The 20537-nt window shown below is 65.0% G+C and overlaps 1 protein-coding gene across 7 annotated transcripts in view; it reads right to left on the bottom strand.

Moving 5' to 3' along the window:
* The window catches only part of TPO (thyroid peroxidase), a 35939-nt gene extending 16034 nt beyond the window's left edge, over positions 1-19905 (bottom strand). Inside the window, exons 1-6 of one of the 7 annotated variants that reach the window (XM_049095407.1) lie at positions 19403-19905; positions 14802-14886; positions 9339-9508; positions 8403-8535; positions 3211-3340; positions 405-611 (exon numbers count right to left, since the gene is read on the bottom strand). In XM_049095407.1, coding sequence (XP_048951364.1) covers positions 405-611; positions 3211-3340; positions 8403-8535; positions 9339-9508; positions 14802-14886; positions 19403-19532 — 855 coding nt within the window. In that variant the 5' untranslated portion in view covers positions 19533-19905. Of the gene's footprint in view, positions 1-404; positions 612-3210; positions 3341-8402; positions 8536-9338; positions 9509-10184; positions 10806-14801; positions 14887-15100; positions 15569-19402 lie in introns of those variants that run through there. The other 6 variants (XM_049095405.1, XM_025454797.3, XM_035700715.2 and 3 more) reach the window with 6 other exon arrangements.
* Positions 19906-20537: the final 632 nt, after the last annotated feature.

Below are 20537 nucleotides of genomic sequence, written 5' to 3'. Positions count from 1 at the left end.
GACATGTCCTGACATGTGCCTCGCTTCATCGCGTGTGGCGGCGTGGAAGCAGCAGAGCTTAGAACGATGTAGATGCTCGTGGACGAGGGGTTTGGTTAAAGAGCCATAATGCATATTTCAAGACTTTAAGAAGCCCTAAAACAATCAAATTTCTGTCCACTTAATGAAGTGGGGAGAAGTGCACTAATTATGGCTAATGACCCCACGAGGCTCAGAGCTGCACACGGAGAGGACACGTGGGCACACACAGACGTGGACACCTTCTGGCCAGATGCACAGGATATTCCCGACCACTCACCTCCCCGCGTAGGACACGTGGGGATTTTGACATTTCACTTCCTAGCTCTCCCATTCTGTAAGTGACGTCTGCCATAATGAATATCTTAGGAAGTTTAAGATTCTACCTGGATGGGAAAACACGGGCTCCGGTTCTCACACGTCAGCTGGCAGTCAGCTCCCGCCCCGAACGCAGCTCCGCTGGCACTCTGCGGTGTGAACGCGACGTCGTGGTCGATGTACTGGCCCCACACCGTCAGGAGATCCGAATACTGGTCGTCCTCTGTGACGGCCTCGTTGGGGACCCGGATAACCTGTCTGGTCACTTCCCGCACCTGGTGAGAGATACCAGCTTGTCACGTGGGACGGCGTCTGCAGAGAAAGAGGTCACTGGGGGAGCCTGCGTTGTGGTGCGGCAGCCGCTGGCGGGATGGGGAGCCCTCGGGTCGTGGCTGCTCGTGGGATGGGGAGCCCTCAGGTCGTGACCTCTGGGGGGCTGGGGAGCCCTAGGTCGTGACCTCTGGCGGGATGGGGAGCCCTAGGTCGTGACCTTTGGCGGGACGGGGAGTCCTCAGGTTGTGTCCGCTAGTGGGACGGGGAACCGGCACACCGAGGTGTGGCGCCTGCTCACAGATGGCTGGTGCCCGTGAAGATCCAGCGGTGCGGCACAGCACCACCCTGAGCCCGGGGCGTTAGTGGGGAAGGCACGCGTGGGCTGTGTCCAGCCTAACGCACTGGTTTGAAGTGATTTGGGGCCTTAGGTAACTGCTCTGAGTCTCAATTTCTTTGTCTGTGAGTGGCTGTGAGATGCTGACCTTTGGGGTTGTCGTCGGGATCAAACCAAGAGTCGTTTACTGAACGTCTGGCCATCAGTGAGGTGATGGCTGTGACTCGGGGCAGGGCCGGGGGCCCGGAGGGCTGTTCCCAGGCTACCATACGTTTGCAGACCTTGAGATGGGGGCGAGCCTGGGTTTCCACGGGGATCCAACACAACCGTGTGGTTCCTAAACTCTGAGAGCCTCTCCCACCTGTATCAGAGGGGATGCGGCTTCAGGGGCTGGGGAAGAGGATGCTCTGTAGCCCCGTGCACACCAGATGGTCCCCCTGTGAGCCCCGCACCTGAACTGTACCCGCGAGAGCCCTGCACCTGGACAGTCCCTCTGTGATCCCTGAGCCTGGACGGTACCCCGCTAAGGCCTGCACCTGGACGGTCCCCCTGTGAGCCCCGCGCCTGGATGGTCGCCCCAAGAGCATCACTCCTGGATGGTGGCCCCGTGAGCCCCGCACCTGGACGGTGGTAGCGTTGAGTAGTTTCAGCAGGAGCAGGACATCACCAGCCCGTGTAAGGATTCCTGAGCCCCATTGTTCTAAGTAGCCGTGAAATTCTGGCAAATATGGGTTTACAGACCCTAGTCCCTGAGCGCTGAGTCCGGAGGGCGCGGGGCTTGAACAGCCTGGCATCGAGCAGGAAGGGGAAGGTGTTACCCCTCTTTAGGGACGGGCAGACGGAGGCTGGGGGACCTCAGACACCCGAGGGCCCGTGCCCTCCCACAGGGCCCCCGGCTGCGAGGAGCACCCATCCTCCTGCTCAGTGGCCCCCAGCAAGAACTGCCCGGGGAAGGGGATGGCTTCGTGGGGGACGGCGTGCTGGTCCCCAAGCTGCTGTGGTCAGGTCCCGACCTCTCAGGCTGAACAGAGCGTCGCTGTCATGTTTCTGCAGACGTCCTTCGTCACACACGGCACGAGGCCGCACAGACTAAGTCACGGAAGCAAGTGGTCGGATTGAGGGTAAAATGCCCACTTTTTAACCAGAGCGATTGGTGGATTGGACATGGCTTGCTTAACCAAATAACGTGATGCTGGGGGTAAAGCCACCCACTGGCATCAATGAGTGAAACGCTAAACACTAAAAAGTATCTTTGCTACGCCTCATCCTCTGCCGGCGGGTAAAGGAGTAAAGGAGTTTATTTCAAAATGTCAAAAATGAAGGGCCCCCGGGCGGCTCCGTACATTAAGCAACTGACTGTTGGTTTTCGGTCAGGTCATGACCTCAGGGTCTGGGGCCTGAGCTCAGGGCTCAGCAGGGCGCGTGCTTGGGATTCCCTCTCTCCCTCTGCTCTCCCCTCCACCCTTATAAATAAATATTAATAAAAAAATGTAAAAAACCCAGAAAAGGCAAAATGATGCCAAATTAGATGAGCCTTGATCTAAATCTGTTTTGTCCTGGTCACTGGCCGGTGGCACTAATCCCTCCACACCTCAGCTCCTAAAACATGGAGCCCTGAGCAAAGCTGCCAGACACAGGTGCTGGGGGGTGGAGGGGACGGGCCCTGAGCCTCCCTGGGGAGCCCTCATCCTGAGCAGGTGCACAGGTGCTGGGGAATGGACGGGACTGGCCCTGAGCCCCGCAGGGAGCCCTTGTCCTGAGCAGGTGCACAGGTGCTGGGGGGATGGAGGGGACCAGCCCTGAGCCCCACAGGGAGCCCTTGTCCTGAGCAGGTGCACAGGTGCTGGGGGGATGGAGGGGACCGGCCCTGAGCCTCGCAGGGAGCCCCCATCCTGAGCAGGTGCACAGGTGCTGGGGGATGGAGGAGATGGGCTCTGAGCTTCCGCGGGGAACCCCCATCCTGAGCAGGCGCACAGGGGCTGGGGAATGGAGGGGACCGGCCCTGAGCCTCTGCGGGAACCCCCCGTCCTGAGCAGGTGCACAGGTGCTGGGGGGATGGAGGGGACCGGCCCTGAGCCCCGCAGGGAGCCCCTGTCCTGAGCAGGTGCACAGGTGCTGGGGGATGGAGGGGACCGGCCCTGAGCCTCCGCGGGAACCCCCCGTCCTGAGCAGGGTCTCAGCGGCAGGCTGGCATAGACGGCGGGCGGTCTGGGGGCGTCTCGGGGACCTGGTCCAGTGCAGTGTGCGCAGCGGGCCACGGTGCCTACCGGGGGCAGCGGGAAGCCGCTGTACAGGACGTGGGGGTTCCACCCTCTGGGCTCACTGATGCCGTCTTCGTAGGCGGGCGGCAGCCACCTCGCCAGCGCTGTGTTGGAGGCTCCCCACCTGGGGTGGTCTCTGTGGAAATAAACGTGACACGTTCAATCACAAAATACCCTGTATTTGTAAAAAAACAAAAAAAAAAAGCAAAAAACAAAAAACAAAAAAACTGATAGATGCATTCGAATGGAAATATCAGTGCAACGCATGAAAGAAATGCAAATTTTCTTATTGAAAAAAATTTGATATTTTTTAAAAATGGCTATTTGGGCATAAGATGGCCAGGGTACTCCCGTTCCCTGGCATTCATCAACCAGACCCGTGGGCACCCCCGGCAGTGGGCGTCCCTGTGGTGGCTGCAGGGTCTTTGCCGGGAACGGCGTCAGGCGGCCACTTTGGGGCGACGTGGGGACAAGTGCCCGGTGCGGGAGGTCACGTGGCCGGGGGGCGAGAGCTGGCAGAGATCGGGACCCAGACTCAGTAATCAGCCTGCGCATCGAGGTGCAGGCACTCGGGACACCGATGTAGCCAAGTCAGCAGGATCGTGACGAGGTGAACGGTCTCTTACAGGTTTTGGAGTTTTCAGAAATATAAATATTCATATGCTCGTTGCTTTGCTCTGACCGAAGTCGTCGTCGCTATTAAGGACAGCGTGTTCATGGATCCTTCTTACGTACGGGACCGATTTCGACGCGGTGCTGAGGGCTGAAGGGAACCGGGTGCCCCCCAGGGCGTCGCCGGTCTGGGCCTCGGAGACTCGCTGCGTTTGAAGGGGACACTCGGTCCTGGCGTCAGGGACTGACTGAGCGGTTGGTGCCCCGCGGCCCTGGACTGACCGCCGTGTCCCTGGCGGCCGCTGCCCCGACCGGGAGCCTGTGGGGGGGCTCGGCGGCAGTAGCGACAGGCATGTGCGCGTCTACAGGGCCCGCAGGGCCTCGTTCTACTATCGACCCGCTGTTGACTCCAGGACACCGAAGTGGCTCGATTTGCAGAACAAGGGGCGGGATGGGTCCGCGTGGACGCGGGCATGCGCTTGAACACAGGGTCCGGCTCCTTATGGGTTCACCGTGACTGACAGTCCAGGACGTGCCGCCCGGGGGAGGCACAGCGTCACCCAATTAAAACCAACAAGACGCTCGCTTCACCGCGTGGTGAGTGTTTTGCTGATGGACGTTGATCGTCCAGGAGCTTCCAGGCCGTCGCGAGAGCCCCGGGGCACCTGCCCATGTCCGTGGGTCCTCAGCCGGGGCGGGACCCTGCCCGCGGGGCCCCGGGAGGGAGTGCGGCCGTGCTGGGACGGCGACAGTGCCGGCGGGGTCACTGGCTGTCACAGGGCCGCCGCAGCCCGGCGTGGCCGACGTCACTCATGCGTCACTGGCCCTGCCCGCCGTGGGATCCCCGGTCCTCTGCGCATCATGGGTTGTGAGGCTCGGGGGCTTGGCCGCGTTGGGGAAATGGTCACAAGCTGACCTGGGTGAGCAGACGGGAGCATCTCTGGCGGAGACGTTACCAGGGCCGCGGCGCCTCCAAATCGCTGTGATGAGCTGAACGTGCCAGCACCCCGTCCGAGGCTCAGGCACCCCGGATGCCCTGACATCCCGGGTCCGAAAGACAGAGGCAGGTCTTCCCGCCTGTCCGAGCTGGAGGCTGGAGGCTGGGAGGCTGCAGTCAGTGTCTTCCTGGCCATGGCAGCGGGGGGGGGGGGGTGGGGGTGGGGGAGGGGGCAGGGGGCACACGCTCTCGAGGTGTCTTGAGGTGTCACCTGGTGTCACATCCTGGGGGGCCCTCATGGAGCTCTGACCTCTGAGTGACAACCTTTCCCACGTGGCTCCACCGTGCCTGACGCTCTGTCGTCGGTCCGAGGTGTGAGAAAGCTCAGTGCACGGCGCGGGGGCCTCTGGCTGGAGCTCCTACCGGAGGTGCCGAAGCCCCGAGAGGGCGGGATCCACGTGGGTGGACGCCCGGGCCCCAGGACGTGCCTTCCCATCACGGGTGTGGGGTCGATACCAAAACCCCTGAAGCCTCACCCGTCTGGCGACGCTTGTTCCCGTGTTGGGCCCCACATGTCCCATCCAAGCAGCAGCAGCAGCGACACACGCGCTTCCTCAGAGGGTCAGGCTCCCCGGGCCGGGGTGGCCGCGGCCCCGTACGGGTCCTGTGTGGTTTCGGCTCTTGTTCCAATTCAAGTTCAGGGTTCGTCCACCACCATCCCCGACCTCGTGCTCCGGGCAGCCGGCCTGTCCTGTCCAGTGGCCGCCGGTTCAAGCAGTGTCAGCGCAGCCCCGGGGGCGCCGCTCTGTGAAGGATGCTCGGCGCGGGAGCCGCGAGCACCTGTGGCTGGGAGCACCCAGGTGCCCGGAGAGAAAGGGGCGAGCGCATGTGCACCCTCACCTGCTCATGCTCAGAAGGCGGAGCCCATGTTTAATTTGGGTTTTGACAATTGTTTCGACGAGTGAACCTGAGAATTACGTTGTCACGGAATTACACCCTGACGCCCGGCGTCCCCGGGGCCCATAACTCAGGAGCAGACGTCAGACGTTGCCTTCGGGCGGGTCCCTCCATCTGCAAACTCCGGGGTTGGAGGCCAGATTCTCCGGCGAGGGGGCTCCGTGCAGAATCACCGGGTAGTGGGGTCACGTCCCGCAGCCGCGAGGTGTCCCCAGTGTCGGGGAATGGCAGGCCGGGGAATGGACCCGCTGACGGGCCGCGTCTCCGTCGCCGCGTCGATGCCAACGGCGTCTGGGTCTCCATCCGTGCGGTGGGCGGCGGTGGGCGCGGGCCGGGCTGGCGGGCCGTCGTCGATGACCCAACGTAAGCCCGGGCCGCAATAATTCTGTGCGATTTGGAGAAGCAGCCGTGGCCGCGCATGGTGGGTCACAGCTGCCGCCCGGCGGGAGCCTCCCCGCGGCCTCAGCGGTCACGCTCACGGCCTGTGGCGAAGCCTCGGGCCACGAACCAAGAGGTCAGATCCCGTCCGGTCATCCCGCGGTGACGTCCCTTCCGGTGTCGCGGTCGAGGGCTGCAGGCAGACACCAGTACCGGACACACTGCGCCAGGTAAGCGCCGTCGCCCTTCGTGGAGGCAGAAACGGCCCAGATGGCCGAGAGCCACCGGGTGGTCACTGCCCCGTCCTGCGGCCCGACCCGACGGCACCGCTCACCTAACACCCCGCTCCCCGTATCTGGAGACCGGGTTTGCTCCCAGGGACGACGGCGGCGTGCTGCCCACACGCTCATGCGCGGATGAGGGAAACCGAGGCCCCACAGAGGACCAGGCTCCCGAGCGCAGAGCAGGGCCCCGCGTCCACGGGCGCCGTCCCCGCTCCCACGCCAGCAGCCCTCGCAGTGCCGATCACGTCACGCGAACAGGACTGCTGGCGGGACAGCCTCCTTGCCGCTGCCGCTAATGCCTCGTGTGATGTGTCCAGCCGCCGGACAGTCTCGGTGAGCGAAGGCCAGGCCGCACCCCACGGGACACCCGGCCCGCGCGCCCCTGCGGGAAAGCTAGTAGAAGTGAGGAGCTTCTAGGTCCAGCCCTCGGGAACTCAGAATTCACGCAGCGGGGCCCTGAGCGCATGTGGCCTAGAGACGGTCGCGCGGCCGGGAGGCAGGACCCGAGCCCGAGCCGGCGGCACCACGACGGATGAGAGTTGAGGGGAGCAGGAAACAGGCCACTGTGCGTCCACCTTCCGTCCAGGAGAGACAGGGACCCGTGGGCAGGCCCCAGGGAGTAAGGGACCAACGGCGCTGACGCTTTAGTGAAAAACAGGGAGCGCGTGGCGGCGGAACTACCCGCACATCCGAGCCCGGAGCCCGGAAACCGCGTAGGGGAGTCCGGCCGCTGCGGGGCCTGGGAAGATGGACGGACGGACGGACGGCCTGCGTCCTGCTCACCCCAGACGTGCCCTCCAGCCCGAAGTCCGAGCCAGCCACGCAGGGGCAGCCACAACCATCCAGGGGCGCAGAACACGCGTCAGGAGGACACCAGCCTGCCTGTCGTCCCCCTCCCTGCACAACCGCCGTCGGACGACCCCGCGGAGTGGGCTGGACCCGGGCAGTGAGAGCACATGCACGCCGACGGGTGGCACGGACCCGCCTCCGGGAACTGCCCTGCGCGGGGTGTCCCGTGTGCCCTGGGGACGCCCGCGCTGCACAGCCTGTCCCTCGGGCACACCCAGCGCCATTGGGGGGCAGAGGCTGGCGGAGGAGCCTGTGGCGACAGGAGAGGTCCTGGATGGGGCACAGGGGCCTGGGGATGCCCACGGGTGGACAGAAGCCCAGGGGACACCCACGTGTGGGGTGACAGGGGCCTGGGGTACACCCATGGGGGGGATACAGGGGCCTCGGGGATGCCCACAGGTGGACAGGAGCCCAGGGGATGCCCAGAGGTGGGGTGACAGGGGCCTGGGGGACACCCATGGGTGGGGGACAGGGGCCCAGGGGACACCCACGTGTGGGGTGACAGGGGCCCGGGGTACGCCCATGGGGGGGTACAGGGGCCTGGGGGACACCCAGAGGTGGGGTGATAGGGGCCTGAGGGACACCCAGAGGTGGGGAACAGGGGCCTGGGGACGCCCATGGGTGGACAGGAGCCCAGGGGATGCCCAGAGATGGGATAACAGGGGCCTGGGGGACGCCCATGGGTGGGGACAGGGGCCTGGGTGCCCCCCAGAGGTGGAGAACAGGGACCTGGGGATGCCCACAGGTGGACAGGAGCCCAGAGGATGCCCAGAGGTGGGGGACAGGGGCCTGGGGGGCACCCAGAGGTGGGGTAACAGGAGCCTGGGGGATGTCCAGAGGTGGGGGACAGGGGCCTGGATGACAACCCTGGGTGGGGAGACAGGAGCCTGGGGGACACTCGTGGATGGGGTGGGGTGGCATCCAGGATGGAGTGGGGTGGCGTCCAGAATGGGGTGACATCAGTGGATGGGGTGGCTCCAGTGGATGCTCGTGGATGGGGTGGGGCGGTGTCCAGGGGACACTGGTGGATGGTGTGGCTCCAGGGGACGCCCGTGGACTGGCCGTGTGAGGGGGCCCAGGGTGCTGAGAAGCGGGAGGAGACCCCCCCAGGGCCCGCAGCCCCTCCGGGTGGCCTCTAACCCCGCTGCCCCCGAAGCGGAGCGAAGCCGGAGTGCACCCACCTGTTGTTGCAGGCGCCCGTGATGAGCCGGTACTTGCGGGCCAGGCAGGTGTCCGGGCACCTGGGGGGCAGCATGTGGGGCCGACACCCGGACGCGTTGGCAATCGTGTCCAGCACGGCTTCGGGCAGCGTGTCTAGGGGAGCACCACGCGCGTCATCCCCGTTGGCAGCGGCCAACCTCCCCGCTGCCTCCCTCGGCCGACCTCTGCGCTGGGCACGCGCGTGGGCCCGGTCGCTCCCCACGGGGCCCGGCTTCTCCTTCAGGCCGCCGCTCATCAACCCGCGCCTCCCGCTGCAGAGACGGGCTGACAGGCGACGGCGGCTCCGCGACCCGCGGCGAAGAAGCCAGAGCTCGGGGCGTGGAGCCGCCGGTGACTGTTGTGCAGCAGGTGCCATCCGCTGGCCTGACGCCGCCGAGCCCCTGCCGACCCGGGGCCCCATGTCCTCGCCCCCACCCGGCGCCCCAGGTCTTCGCCCCAACGCCTCCACGTCCTCACCCGACCTTCAGCTTCCCTCCATCCTCGCCCTGACCCCCGATGCCCCCGCATCCTCACCCTGACCCCCAATGCCCCTGTGTCTTTGCCCTGACCCCCAGCTGCCCCCCATCCTTGCCCTGACCCCCAGATGATCCCATCCTCGCCCCGACCTGGTGCCCCCACATCCTCACCCCGACCCCCAACTGCCCCTCATTCTCAACCCGACCCGCTGCCCCCACGTGACTGCGCCTCCTGAACGAGCTCCTGCAAACCCCCACCTTCCGTCCGGGCCGCGCCAACACCCCCACACTCTCTGATGCCAGGACGGGGCTGCCTGGGGGCTTGAGCCGTTTCCCCACGTCCGGAGGGGGCTGCAGGACCTCCCAGGGGAACCCAGATACCTTCCCTTGGCCATGCTGTCCTGGGTCGAGGCCCTGGGGCCTGCCCCTCGGGGCGCTTACCGGTGAGAGGCCAAGATCGCCCCAGCTTCCCATAGACCCGTGTCCTCACGGCCTGCACGGAGGCTTCCATGATCTCCGCCGCTCGGGAGACGGCTCGGCTGGTCGGCTCGGGGAGTTTGGAAAAAGACAGAAGCTGCGACGGGGAAGGGAGCCCCCTTTTGCTGAGGTCTCTATGGCACAAGGGGGGACATAAAGTGGGTCACTCAGAAGCAACCTCTAAGCTCTCGAGCGGACTGTGGGGGCAGGAGCCGGGGAGCAGCACCGAGCACCGTGCGGGTTGGAGGGTGGGCGTCCCCGGACCCGAGCACGGGGCCAGCGGGAGATAAACCTCCTCGCCAAAGTCCAGGTGGATGCCCTCGTCGTGCTTCCCCGGGGACTGGGGCCCTGGGTGCATGCACCCCGTCGAGGGCCCCGGGCCAGCCAGTGCTCCCAGCCCAGCTCCTCCCCTCCAGCCAGAGCATCACCCCCAAGGGCGAACACGGCAACAAACCTGCTGTGGGAGAGCCCAGACGGCCCGGGGGGGGGGTGGGGGCGACCTGCACGGTCCCCGGGCTCTCATGTATCACCTCAGCCCAGGCCCAGGTCGCCGTCTGCCCCTGACCCGGGACCCAACACGTCTCCACCACTGCCTGCACCCAGACCCCAGGACGCTCCCACCACTGCCTGCACCCAGACCCCAGGATGCTCCACCACTGCCTGCACCCAGACCCCAGGACACTCCCACCACCGCCTGCAGCCAGACCCCAGGACCCTCCCCACCACCACCTGCACCCAGATCCCAGGACCCTCCCCCCACCACCTGAACCCGGACACCAGGACCCTCCCACTACTGCCTGCAGCCAGCACCTTCCTGCCCCTGATGGGTTGGTGACCCTTGTCACTGTCTGGGGTACGTGGGGTCATAGTCCTGAGCATGTGGGTCCTGGCCGTGGGCACGGGGGTCCCATGGCCAATTCATGCACCTTCCTCCTTGAGTCTGCAGCTGCTCCCTCCGGGTCCTCCCCCCCCATCTTCTCTCCTCCTGCTCCCGTCTGTCAGCCTCCCTGTGCGTCCGTCTCTCTCTCTCCCAAGCAGCAGGACCACGGCCGCTCCCTCCTCCAGCAGAGGACCCGTGGCGGCTGGGGCGACGCCTGCATCAGGTCACGGGGGTCATGCGCTTGGGGAATGAAGACCTTAGAGGCGCTTGATCCTTCCAGTCCCACCAGGCACCCACAGATGGGACTTTTCTCCTGGTTTTAGTAGAATTCACGAGAGCCGCCGGGCACCCAGCGCAGGGACCGCGGCTTTAGCCTAGGATGTGCTTTGGAAGCCTTTCAGGGATCAGGATAAAAAATACTGAGAAGTGGTCTCGTTTGGAGGACTCGGGTTGCGCGTTTCATTGTTTCACAGGCCAAGTGAGCGAGCACGGAAGTGTCGGCGGATCCTCGCTGCCGTGGAATGACTTCCTGGAACACGCCGATGCTTTCCCTGGTTAGTGAGCAAGGAGCAAACGGCCGTTAGCTCGCCGACCGTAACCGGGAGGCGGCGACGGGTCAGGGGTCTTTCTCGGCGTTTCGAGTGGGAAGAGCGGCTGGGGGACGGGGGTCAGGGTGTCGCGGGCCACGACGGAGGCTGCGGGGGGTGGCCCGGCGGCTCCCGGACATGATGTGCGAGCGCCGAGTGGTGCCAACCGCCCCCCTCTATCCTGCGAGCCGGCGCCCAGCCCCCGCCGTGCAGACCCTGGACCCGTGGGGCTGACCTGCCCCCTGCCCCCCCCCCCCCGGTCCCTGTTCTTCCAACAAGCGCGGAGGCCGCTGGCTTCGCCCGCGCAAACGCTGCCTCCCCTCCGAGCATGTTTCCAGTTCCTGCGTGTCCTGGATCCGAATCCCCAAGGACCCCGGGTGCAGCCGCAGGGACTTCCCGTTGGACGCTGGTCCTAGAAGACTTTTGAAGAAACATCTAGAAGCCACCTCAGAAGACCTCGCCGATGACGTCCGTGATTGGTTTCGTCGTCGTGGCGTTTCCATGGAGCCTCCCCACAAATCAAGGGGGTAAAAGGAATCCGGGCCCCAGTTCCAGGGCGCAGGGAGGAGGGAGACGGACAGCCTTCCTTCCCTGGGACGTGGCCGGCCCGGGCAGCCCCAGGGACCCGGTCCTTGGTCCTCAGAGCGCAACAGCCAAATGAGCCTTGGGAGGACACTGAGACGGCGGCTGCCTCCCCGTGCACCTGTGACGCCTGAGGGTGCAGGTCCCCTCAGGCCCAGGGAGGAGCCGTCGGCCCTGAGGCAGGCCCCACGGCCCGGCTTGTGCAGCGGGAGGTCCCTGGAAAAAAAGCATCTCACCTGCAGCCTGGGGTCATGGGGCAGCCGCTGACACGTGGATGTGCCCCCGCCCTGGTGCTCAGACCCACGGAAGCCGTGACCCGGGGACAGGCGCGTGGGAAAGCCTGCGGAGGGTGGGGCGGTGTGCGCACGGGGGCAGACGCCGCTGGGGACAATCCCCTGGAGCTCTGGGCTGCTTCTTGACACCTTGTGGGGCAAAGGATGCTCCCTCTTTTTTCCCCGTCCACCTTCACAGGGACGCTTAGGAAAGGGGCAGCTTTGGGGACACCCGGCGGGCTCAGGGTCCTGCTCTCAGGGTCATGAGTTCAATCCCTACGTTGGGCGTGGAGTCTGCTTAAAGGGGGGCAGCGTCGGAAGGCGGAGGTGGTGTCTCCCCTGCAAAACGGTCCAGCGTAGCACAGACAGCGTCCCACCATCCTGTCCAGGGCAGGGGCCGGGGGTGGGGGGCGCGCCCAGGGCACGGCGGGAGCTTTAGAAGAGCAGGTGACGCTGGGTGGGGGGCCTCATCTTGGTGACTTTAGGGTGCTGCCTCCATCGTAGGTCCAGGGACGCAGACTTGGAATTGCCGGCGACGGGGTCAACAGTGAGACTGTGGGAGAGCGCCACCTCCATCCCCAGACTGGACAAACCCACAGGTACGGCAGCCAGAGCCCCCGAGCCGCCGCCGCAACGGCGGGGCACACGCGGAAGCCCCGGGGAGTCCGGTGAGCGAAGGACGTGCCTGCTTCACGGACAAAGTGCGGGGCCTCGAGCTCGGGGCATCTAGGGAGGGAGGGGCCTCGGGCCGCACGGACCCTGCAGGTCCCCCTGAGGTGACAGCGTGACGCCTCCGTCCCCAGCGCCTCTACCATCAGCACGGGGCGCGGTGGGCTGGCCGCTGGCCTGTCCACAAAAGCGCAGACCCCCCGCCGTCTTGACACGGGCAGGGCCTCGTCTGTTTTCCCACCGGCACAGCGAGCGGGGACGGCGCGTCACGGCGTCTACTCTGCGTATCGTGATGAGAAAGCCGGTTTCTTCTCCAGCTGCAAAGTCATTAGATTTGTTTCGAGGCGTAAAAATATTTCATGATTAACATGTTTTAGGGCCCCTGGGTGGCTCGGCGGTGGAGCATCTGCCTCCGGCTCAGGGCGTGACCCCAGGGTCCCGGGATCGAGTCCCCATCGGGCTTCCTGCACGGAGCCTGCGTCTCTCTCGGCCCGGGTCTCTGCCTCTCTCTGGGTCTCTTGTGAATAAATAAATAAAATCTTTAAAATTTTTCCTGCAAGCTGATGCTTCACCAGCTGGTCGAGCGCCGTACGTGTCTGGTGATCTGCAGCGTGCCCGTCCTCAGGGGCAGGTGCCGCGTGCGTGTGTGCAGAGGGGGCGTGAAGCGCGGCCCATCCCTGCGGGCCTGGCACCCGGCGCACAGCCCGCTGCGTGGACTGCAGACGGCATTGGCTCAAGAAACAGAGTTTGAGTGAGTCAAGCATGATTCGAGGGTCCTCCAAAAGCAGATCTTTCCCATAAAATGCCCCCGCTGAGTCCCACACGCTCCCAGCACGCAGTCCATCCTCGGGGACGCGAGCCCGTCCCCCACGACCGTCCCCCACGACCGTCCCCGTTCTTCAGGGTAACCTGACACGGCACCGCTCCCGTGAAGGCACGAGAAACACAGTGTCTCTCTCTTTCCCGTGTGGACTCAAGCGCTTAGAAGACAAGTAAAAACTGGCTTGCAGCCAAGATGGACAGCAGGGGATTTTTTGGGCGAAATAATGGCAATTTGGAAAGAATCCACTCTGCCTTGTGACCCGTTGTGAGAGCTTATGTGGTTATGAGTCAACAGCCGACGAGATGAGCTTGAGGCTAAGACCTGCTCCTTGTCGCTTCTACGACATCTCCTGTGACCACAGTCCCTTAGTATTGATGTCGTCATGCATTTAAAACCAAGGTGCTGGGGATCCCTGGGTGGCGTAGGGGTTTAGCGCCTGCCTTTGGCCCAGGGCACGATCCTGGAGACCCGGGATCGAGTCCCACATCGGGCTCCCTGCATGGGGCTTGCTTCTCCCTCTGCCTGTGTCTCTGCCTCGCTCTCTCTCTCTCTGTGTGACTATCATAAATAAAAAATAAAAAAAATAAATAAAACCAAGGTGCTTCTCAAGGACTTGGAGCAGAAGGACAGGTGGACTTGGTCCTGCAGCGAACGCCCGCGTGAGGCTGTGTCCAGCCCACCCCGCTCTGGCCTCCCGGCTCCTCCTCTCTGCCCCCAGGAGAGCAGCCTGCCTGCAGCTGGGACCCCCGCCTGCCGCCTGGACTCCCACCTGCTGCTACCTGGACCCCCACCTACCGCATGGAACCCTGCCTGCCACCTGGACCCCCACCTGCTCCCTGGAACCCTGCCTGCCACCAGAATACCCCACCTGCTGCCTAGACTCTTTACCTGCTGCCTGGAACCCTGCCTGCCACCTGGACCCCCTCCTGCCACCTGAACCCCCACCTGCTACCTGGAACTGTGCCTGCCACCAGAACACCCCACCTGCCGCCTGGAACCCTACCTGCCACCAGGATCCCCCACCTACTGCCTAGACTCTTCACCTGCTGCCTGGACCCCCCCCGCCGCCACCTGGAACCCCCACCTGCCGCCTGGAACCCCCTGCCTGCCGCCGAGAACCCCTGCCTGCTGCTGGGACCCCCTGCATGCTATCTGGACCCCTGCCTACTGCCTGGATCCTCACCGGGCACTGGGACCCCCCACCTGCCGTCTGGACCCTCTGCCTGCCACCGGGACCCCCCACCTGCCACCTGGACCCTCACCTGCTGCCTGGACCCCTGCCAGCCACTGGGACCCCCGCCAGCCCCTGGGACCCCCGCCTACTGCCTGGACCCCCACCAGGCACTGGGACGCCCAGCCAGCCGCCTGGACCCCCGCCTGCCTCCAGGACTGCAGTGCCGAGTCCTGGCAAGATCACCCTGCTTTGCTCTGTGCCTCGTTCTTTGAGGACCTTGCCACGGACCAGGGAGGTGAGCTCCTCCTTGGGAGACTGGAGATGGGGCCTGGCAGTGGACGGCGCACGGGGCCAGCCCTGTCCCGGCCCGGGACTCCGCAGCCCTGCCCCGGCCACACCCGGCCCCACCCGGCCCCGCCCGGCCCCGCGGGAAGGCCTACCTCCTCACGGTGTGCTGGATGGCGCCGTCCACCACGCGCCGGCTCTCCTCCACGACGCCAAGGACACTGGCCTCTCCGCTCTGTCCTGTGGGACAAGGTGCCACATGGAAGCAGGTTCGAGCGCATCACCCTCTACCACAGCCAGTGTCCCCCACGGGCTCCGGGGCCGTGTGCGGGGTCCTGACCCGGGTGCCCCGTGGGCCCTGTTTCCACGCATCCCAGGGGCGGGGCTCCCCCTGCAGAGCCGCCCGCCCGCCCAGACGCCCTCTGGTGACCCCGAGAGCCCTGAGTCCTGTTACCTGACCAGTGACATGGTGAATTCATGATATTTCCCTGATTTAAGCTGTGCGTTTCACCAAGATGAATTACTCCCATACGGCAGCGGTTTCCAATGACAAGACTTGCATTTTATTTCACGCTGGAGCTGTTTACCAAGTCCTATGCCCCGAGCGCTCAGTCCCCGGGAACTTGGTACACTGAGGCCTAACCCCCAGCGCCCGTGTGAGCACAGTCCCAGGGTCCCCGTGCTGGCCTTGGGGATGAAAACGCGAGCCACGGGGGCCGCGCGGGGGCTCGGGAAATCCGTGGGAATCGCAGAGGCAACAGGCGCCCTGCCCACGGGACCCTGCGCCCGTGGGTCCGTGCAGCGGCTCTGGAGCCAAGCCCCCGGGAGCCCCCCGAGGCTGCACCACCGGCCTGGTGCTCACGTCAGCTCCGCTGCCCGGGGATCGCTGGGACGGAGGCGGGAGGTGCTCCCGGCGTCAGGGGTGGCTCTGCTCCCCAGTCCCCGCCGCCAGCCCCCCGAGCGCCCCTCCTCAGGCCCGACCTGTGACCCCTTGGTGGCTCCCAGCCTCCCGGCCAGCAAGGCCCGGCGAGGACAAGCTCAGTGGCGGCCTTTCGTCCCTTCCTTCACCTTCCGGTGCTGACCTCCCCGCAGCCGCTCGGCCCGCGCTCACCTGCTCACCTGCCGCGGGGCTGGGAGGGCCTCCACCTGCGGCCTGGCCCGGTAGGCGGCGGCACCTGCGCCAGCCTCGTAGAGCAAACAGCTGCTAGGCCTGTGCCACGTGGGGCGGCTGCCAGGACCCCGGGGCCGTGGGGACCCTGCCGGGCCTCCCTGGGGCGCCGCGCTCGCTGTTGGCTGGAGCCCGTCCCCTTGGGGACAACTTCTTGGCCCTGTGCACCCTTCACCTTGGGTTCGGGTGCTCCCGGCTGCTCCTCCCAACACGCCGCGGGGTCCAGCACCGGGAAACGCATTTCAGTCCGTCCTCCCGCCTGTGTGCGCCTCCCGCGTGGCCTCCGGAAGGGCGGGCTCGAGCTCGTCCGCGTCGGGGTCTCCTCCCGATGGCAGACCGAGCGCTGGCTGTCGCTGGGCAGTGGCCAGGGCCAGTTAGCGGGTCTGCGGCACAGGCGACCCCGGACATTGGCGACCGTTAGTGGGTTGGGCTTCCCTTCCCCCCCCCCTTCTCCAGTGTCTTCCGACCAAGCCTTTGCTGGCGTTTTCACATCAGCGGCACAGGCTTGCAGGTTATTCTTCAGAGCGTGTGTATGAAATATGTTCTGGTGCTGACAACCCTCGCCCAGGGAAACCTGATTCTCCAGCGTGACCGTCCCTGGCAGCATCTGCAGGAGCTGGGTCGGTGGGCTTTCGGGTTCAGGGCTGGCTCCAGCTTGGGAGGGGGTTCCCCACACCCCGCAGAGGCCCAGATTTCCGATTTCCACTCAGTCCTGCAGGATCTGCCTGGAGGTGGCATCACAGCCCAGGGCATGGGGGCCACGGGCCACAAGTCCCAGGACGGCAGCTGTGCCTGTGGCCCATGGCCACCCCCGGGGGGCTCCGAGGACCTGGTTCTTAGCCCCTTGACTCTGCAGAGTGGCCCGTGGAGCTCAGGAAACACTTGATCCACTAGCTTGCTCAAGGATGCAAGTCAGCAGCTGGAGGACAAATGTGTGGGGTGAGGTCCCCATGACGCTTGGGGCCAGCTCAGCGGGGGCGTTCTGTTCCCCAACCCGGACGTGCTCCAAGCCCCGTGCTTCTGGGATTGTAAAGGCTTCGTTACAGAGTCACGGTGACGAAGACACTGGCCATTGGTGCCGGGTCCACCCTCCAGCCTGTTCCTTCCCCAGAGGCGGGATTGGGGCCTCGCATCCCATGGTGGGTCCTGCGGCCACCAACCCCCACCCCGGGTCACCTGAGAGCTTTCCACGTTCTCCTTATTAATGTCAAAAAGGGATCCTATGGCCACTATCAGGGGAGACCCCGAGTGTTTAGGGGCCTGTGAGCAAGAAAGGGGAGCAGACTGTCTACACAGGAGACATCCGTCCTGGTGTCGGAGGACTGAGTATGTCCTGTGCGATCACGGCAGCGCAGACGGGACTCCTGAGATCCTCTGTCCTGCCTGGGGCGGCGGGCCCGCCCTTGCTTCCGCGTCCCGCACCCCCAGCGTCTCAGACCTGGCGACTCTGCACCTGCCCTCTCCCTTTTGGAGAGTTCCAGGGCGGGTCCGACCGGAGGACACCTGCCTTCCGAGACGGTCCCGGCTTCCCGGGGACATAATCGTGTACGTGTGGGCGGCTGGAGCCTGGGAGGCCGGGGGCCAGTAACCCCCGTGCTGCCCAAGGAAGCAAGTGGAGCGTTTCCGGAGTGCTCGTGACCAGCAGGGAAGGACAGGGGCGCCTGGACCTGCCTTCCGGGAGGCCGCACCCCGCGGAGACCCCCGCGTCGCTGCACCCTGACCTGGGACTGGTTTCGCTCCGAGCCCTGCGCCGGGGGCCGTCTTGACGGAGGTGGCTGGCCGAGACCCGATGGGCCGGAGGAGGTTGCCCCCTTCCCTGGCGCGGCACATCCTCGCCGCGGCTTGTTTGCAGCCTCCCGCGGGGCCTGCGGTGCCTCCCGTGGCTCCTGGGCGTCGGTTCTCCGTGGCAGCTGCAGCTTGTGGCGCACCTGCCGTGGGGGTGATGGTGCATTGGTCTCGACTCTGCACGGACGATGTGCACCCCCCCACCCTGTGCTGATGAACAGGACTTCTGTGGGGACCTCCACCGGTCTGCAGAGGGCACTCGCCCTCTCCTTAGGCTCGCGGGGCCATGCAGGTATTTTCAAGCAAAAATGGAATCTCCCAGGACGCCTGGGGGGCTCAGCGGTTGAGCATCTGCCTTTGGCTCAGGTCATGACCCCCCCGGGGGTCCCGGGATCGAGTCCCGCATCGGGCTCCCTGGATGGAGCCTGCTTCTCCTTCTGCCTGTGTCTCTGCCTCTCTCTCTGTGTCATGAGTAAATAAATACAATCTTGAAAAAAACCCTAAATCTCCCTCCACCACCAACTCATTCTTGCCCAGAACGTTCAGGTGCCGCCGTTTACTGCCCCCTGAGCTGCACCCACCTGGGTCCCACTCTGGAGCTGTACCTTAGTACGAGGGGGCCCCGGCCTCGCTCCTGCCCCCAAACTGCCGTAGGCCACAGCCTGACCCTCAGGTGTGCGTGTCCGGGACCTACATGTGTCCTTGACCGCGTGTCAGCCGGTCTGCGGTCCAGGGGTGGGGCTTCCATGGAAGGACCCAGAAAGACAGTGAGCTTGGACACAGCTGCACCTCTGGTCTCTGGGGCCCCCGGGGGTGACCGGACCCTGGACCCGGGCCTCTGGGCCCCCTTGGGTGGCGGTCCTCTTCCCGGCTGCCAGCCCGACGAAGACCCCACCCAGTCTGGTGATAAGAACCCGAACTCACGCAGAAGCACAGCAGCATCACTAGTTAACTCGGCTACAGTGAAATGTGACCAATGAAAATGATCTTTGAAGGTTTACCACCAGCGATCATGTCGTTTCTAAGCTGCTGTTAGCTGGTCATCAACCGGAAAAAAATTATCCGTTATATTAATGAATGTAAACTGGGAGCACTAGGAGAGAAAATATATTTTCTAAGTAAGTAATTTGTAACGTAAGCAGTTAATAAGCCAGCTTCCAAAATATGGCAGTTGGCAATAAAATACCCCGGAGCGCAGCGTTCTGGTCAGACGGGGCATTGTGCGTCACTTATACACGTATTCCGGGTTTAAGCAGGAAGAAAATCCAACTCTGGGAGACGGGGCAATAACAGAGTATCGCTCTAGCGACGCTGCAGAGACCACATGTCCCGGTTTTTTTAAACTGTGATTCCTGAATCTAAAAATGTGCTGCAGGCAGGCGGCGACGGTCAGATGAACGGCTCCGATGCATGACCACTTGGTCACGTTTGCCACCCGACTTCTAGCTTTGCTAGTTTGTGGTTTTTATGGAAGGAATGAAGTAAGAGGACCAACTCCTTCACTGGCAACACGTCTGCTGGACAGCCACGGTGCGGGCGGCTGGGGTGGGCTCTCAGCCCCGTCTGTCACCCAGGACTCTGCTTCCAGAACATGCATCATTCACAGGAAATGCGTCTACGGCAAAGGCATAAGCAATTTCTCCCAAAGAAATGTTTTTTTTTAGATATTCAGCAGGTAATACAGGGATTCTCAATGATCAGAGGACGCGTGGGGTTGTGCTGGGGTCCCCCGACTCCCCCGATGGCGACCGTGGACAGTGACCTCGTCGAGGGTCGATGGTCACAGACCTAGTTGTTACTCACCCCACAGGAGGTCCCGGCCTCCGAGGAAGAAGGGGAGGAGGCCGCGGGCGAGGGCCACCAGCAGCGTGACGCCCAGGACGGCGAGTGCTCTCCCCCGCCAGGCGGAGCCGGCGGGGACCAGGCCGACCATCGGGGCAGCGTGCTCGGGGCGGCTGTTCCGGGAACTCGGTCGTCAGCTGGACGCTCTCTCCTCGGCTCTTCCCTACTCGTCCCGACACCGGGCCCGACCACACAGCTTGCGTCTGAAGCCCTGGGAGACTGGTCTCCTCCCGGACCGAGGGTGCGGCTGCGCGGGGCCGAGGCTGCCGCCCTATAAACCCTCCGGCGCCCACTCGAGCGTCAGGAGCCGCGGCGGCTCCGGGGCCTTGGGTCTGTGCCAGGCTGCCTGGTGCCGTCACAAGCCGGTGTCGCCTGAGCAGGTCCTCGAGAGGCGGAGCCCCGGCCCCGCGATGGAAGAAGGGGGGAGGGTGTGCGTGTAGAGGGGGAGAAGCCAGCAGGTCGCCCCTCGGATGCGGCCATTCCCGGTGGGCCGTGAGCCCGGGCGCCTGGGGTCTTGGTCTTGGGTCTGCGCAGCCAGCGGGCGCCTGTCCCGGGCTGGGCGGGCACGGACGCCGTGTGCAGGAGGCAGGGCTCCCGCCGACCTGGGGCCGGTCTGCATCGCGGGCCTGAGATGGGCCCAGGGCCCCTTGGCCGGTGGGGGCAGTGTTTCGGGGTGGGCCTCCTCTCCGGCCGCGGACTCAGCAGGAATGCGGTCAGCCTAGCTCGTGGCCGCGGGGCCTCCCTCCGGCTAACGATGCGCCGTCAGCCGGGCTTCCGTCGCCGAGGTCCTCACGGGTCCTCACGGACACGTAGACCCACCCTGAGGGGCAAGGAGCGGCAGGGATCCAGCAATGTCACATCCGAACCCGGAGCCCGGGACTCGGCACACAAGATGGGGTGACGGGCCTCGAGGTGGCGAGGGGACAGGCCCCCCGCGGGACGGAGGCCACAGGCCTGGGGGCGGCGGCAGGGGCCGGAGGGCTGGGACCACGACCACGCAGGTGCCCCGGAGCCGGAAGGAGCGAGGGACAGACTCTCCCCCGGGGCCCCAGAAGGAACCAGCCCTGCGGCCTGGATCTGCTTCCCTGCGGCGCCC

This window comes from Canis lupus, chromosome 17, assembly GCF_003254725.2.
Source record: "Canis lupus dingo isolate Sandy chromosome 17, ASM325472v2, whole genome shotgun sequence".
Lineage (NCBI taxonomy): Eukaryota > Metazoa > Chordata > Mammalia > Carnivora > Canidae > Canis > Canis lupus.
Note: the sequence above shows the minus strand (reverse complement) of the source record. Positions and strands in the feature narration are given on the sequence as shown.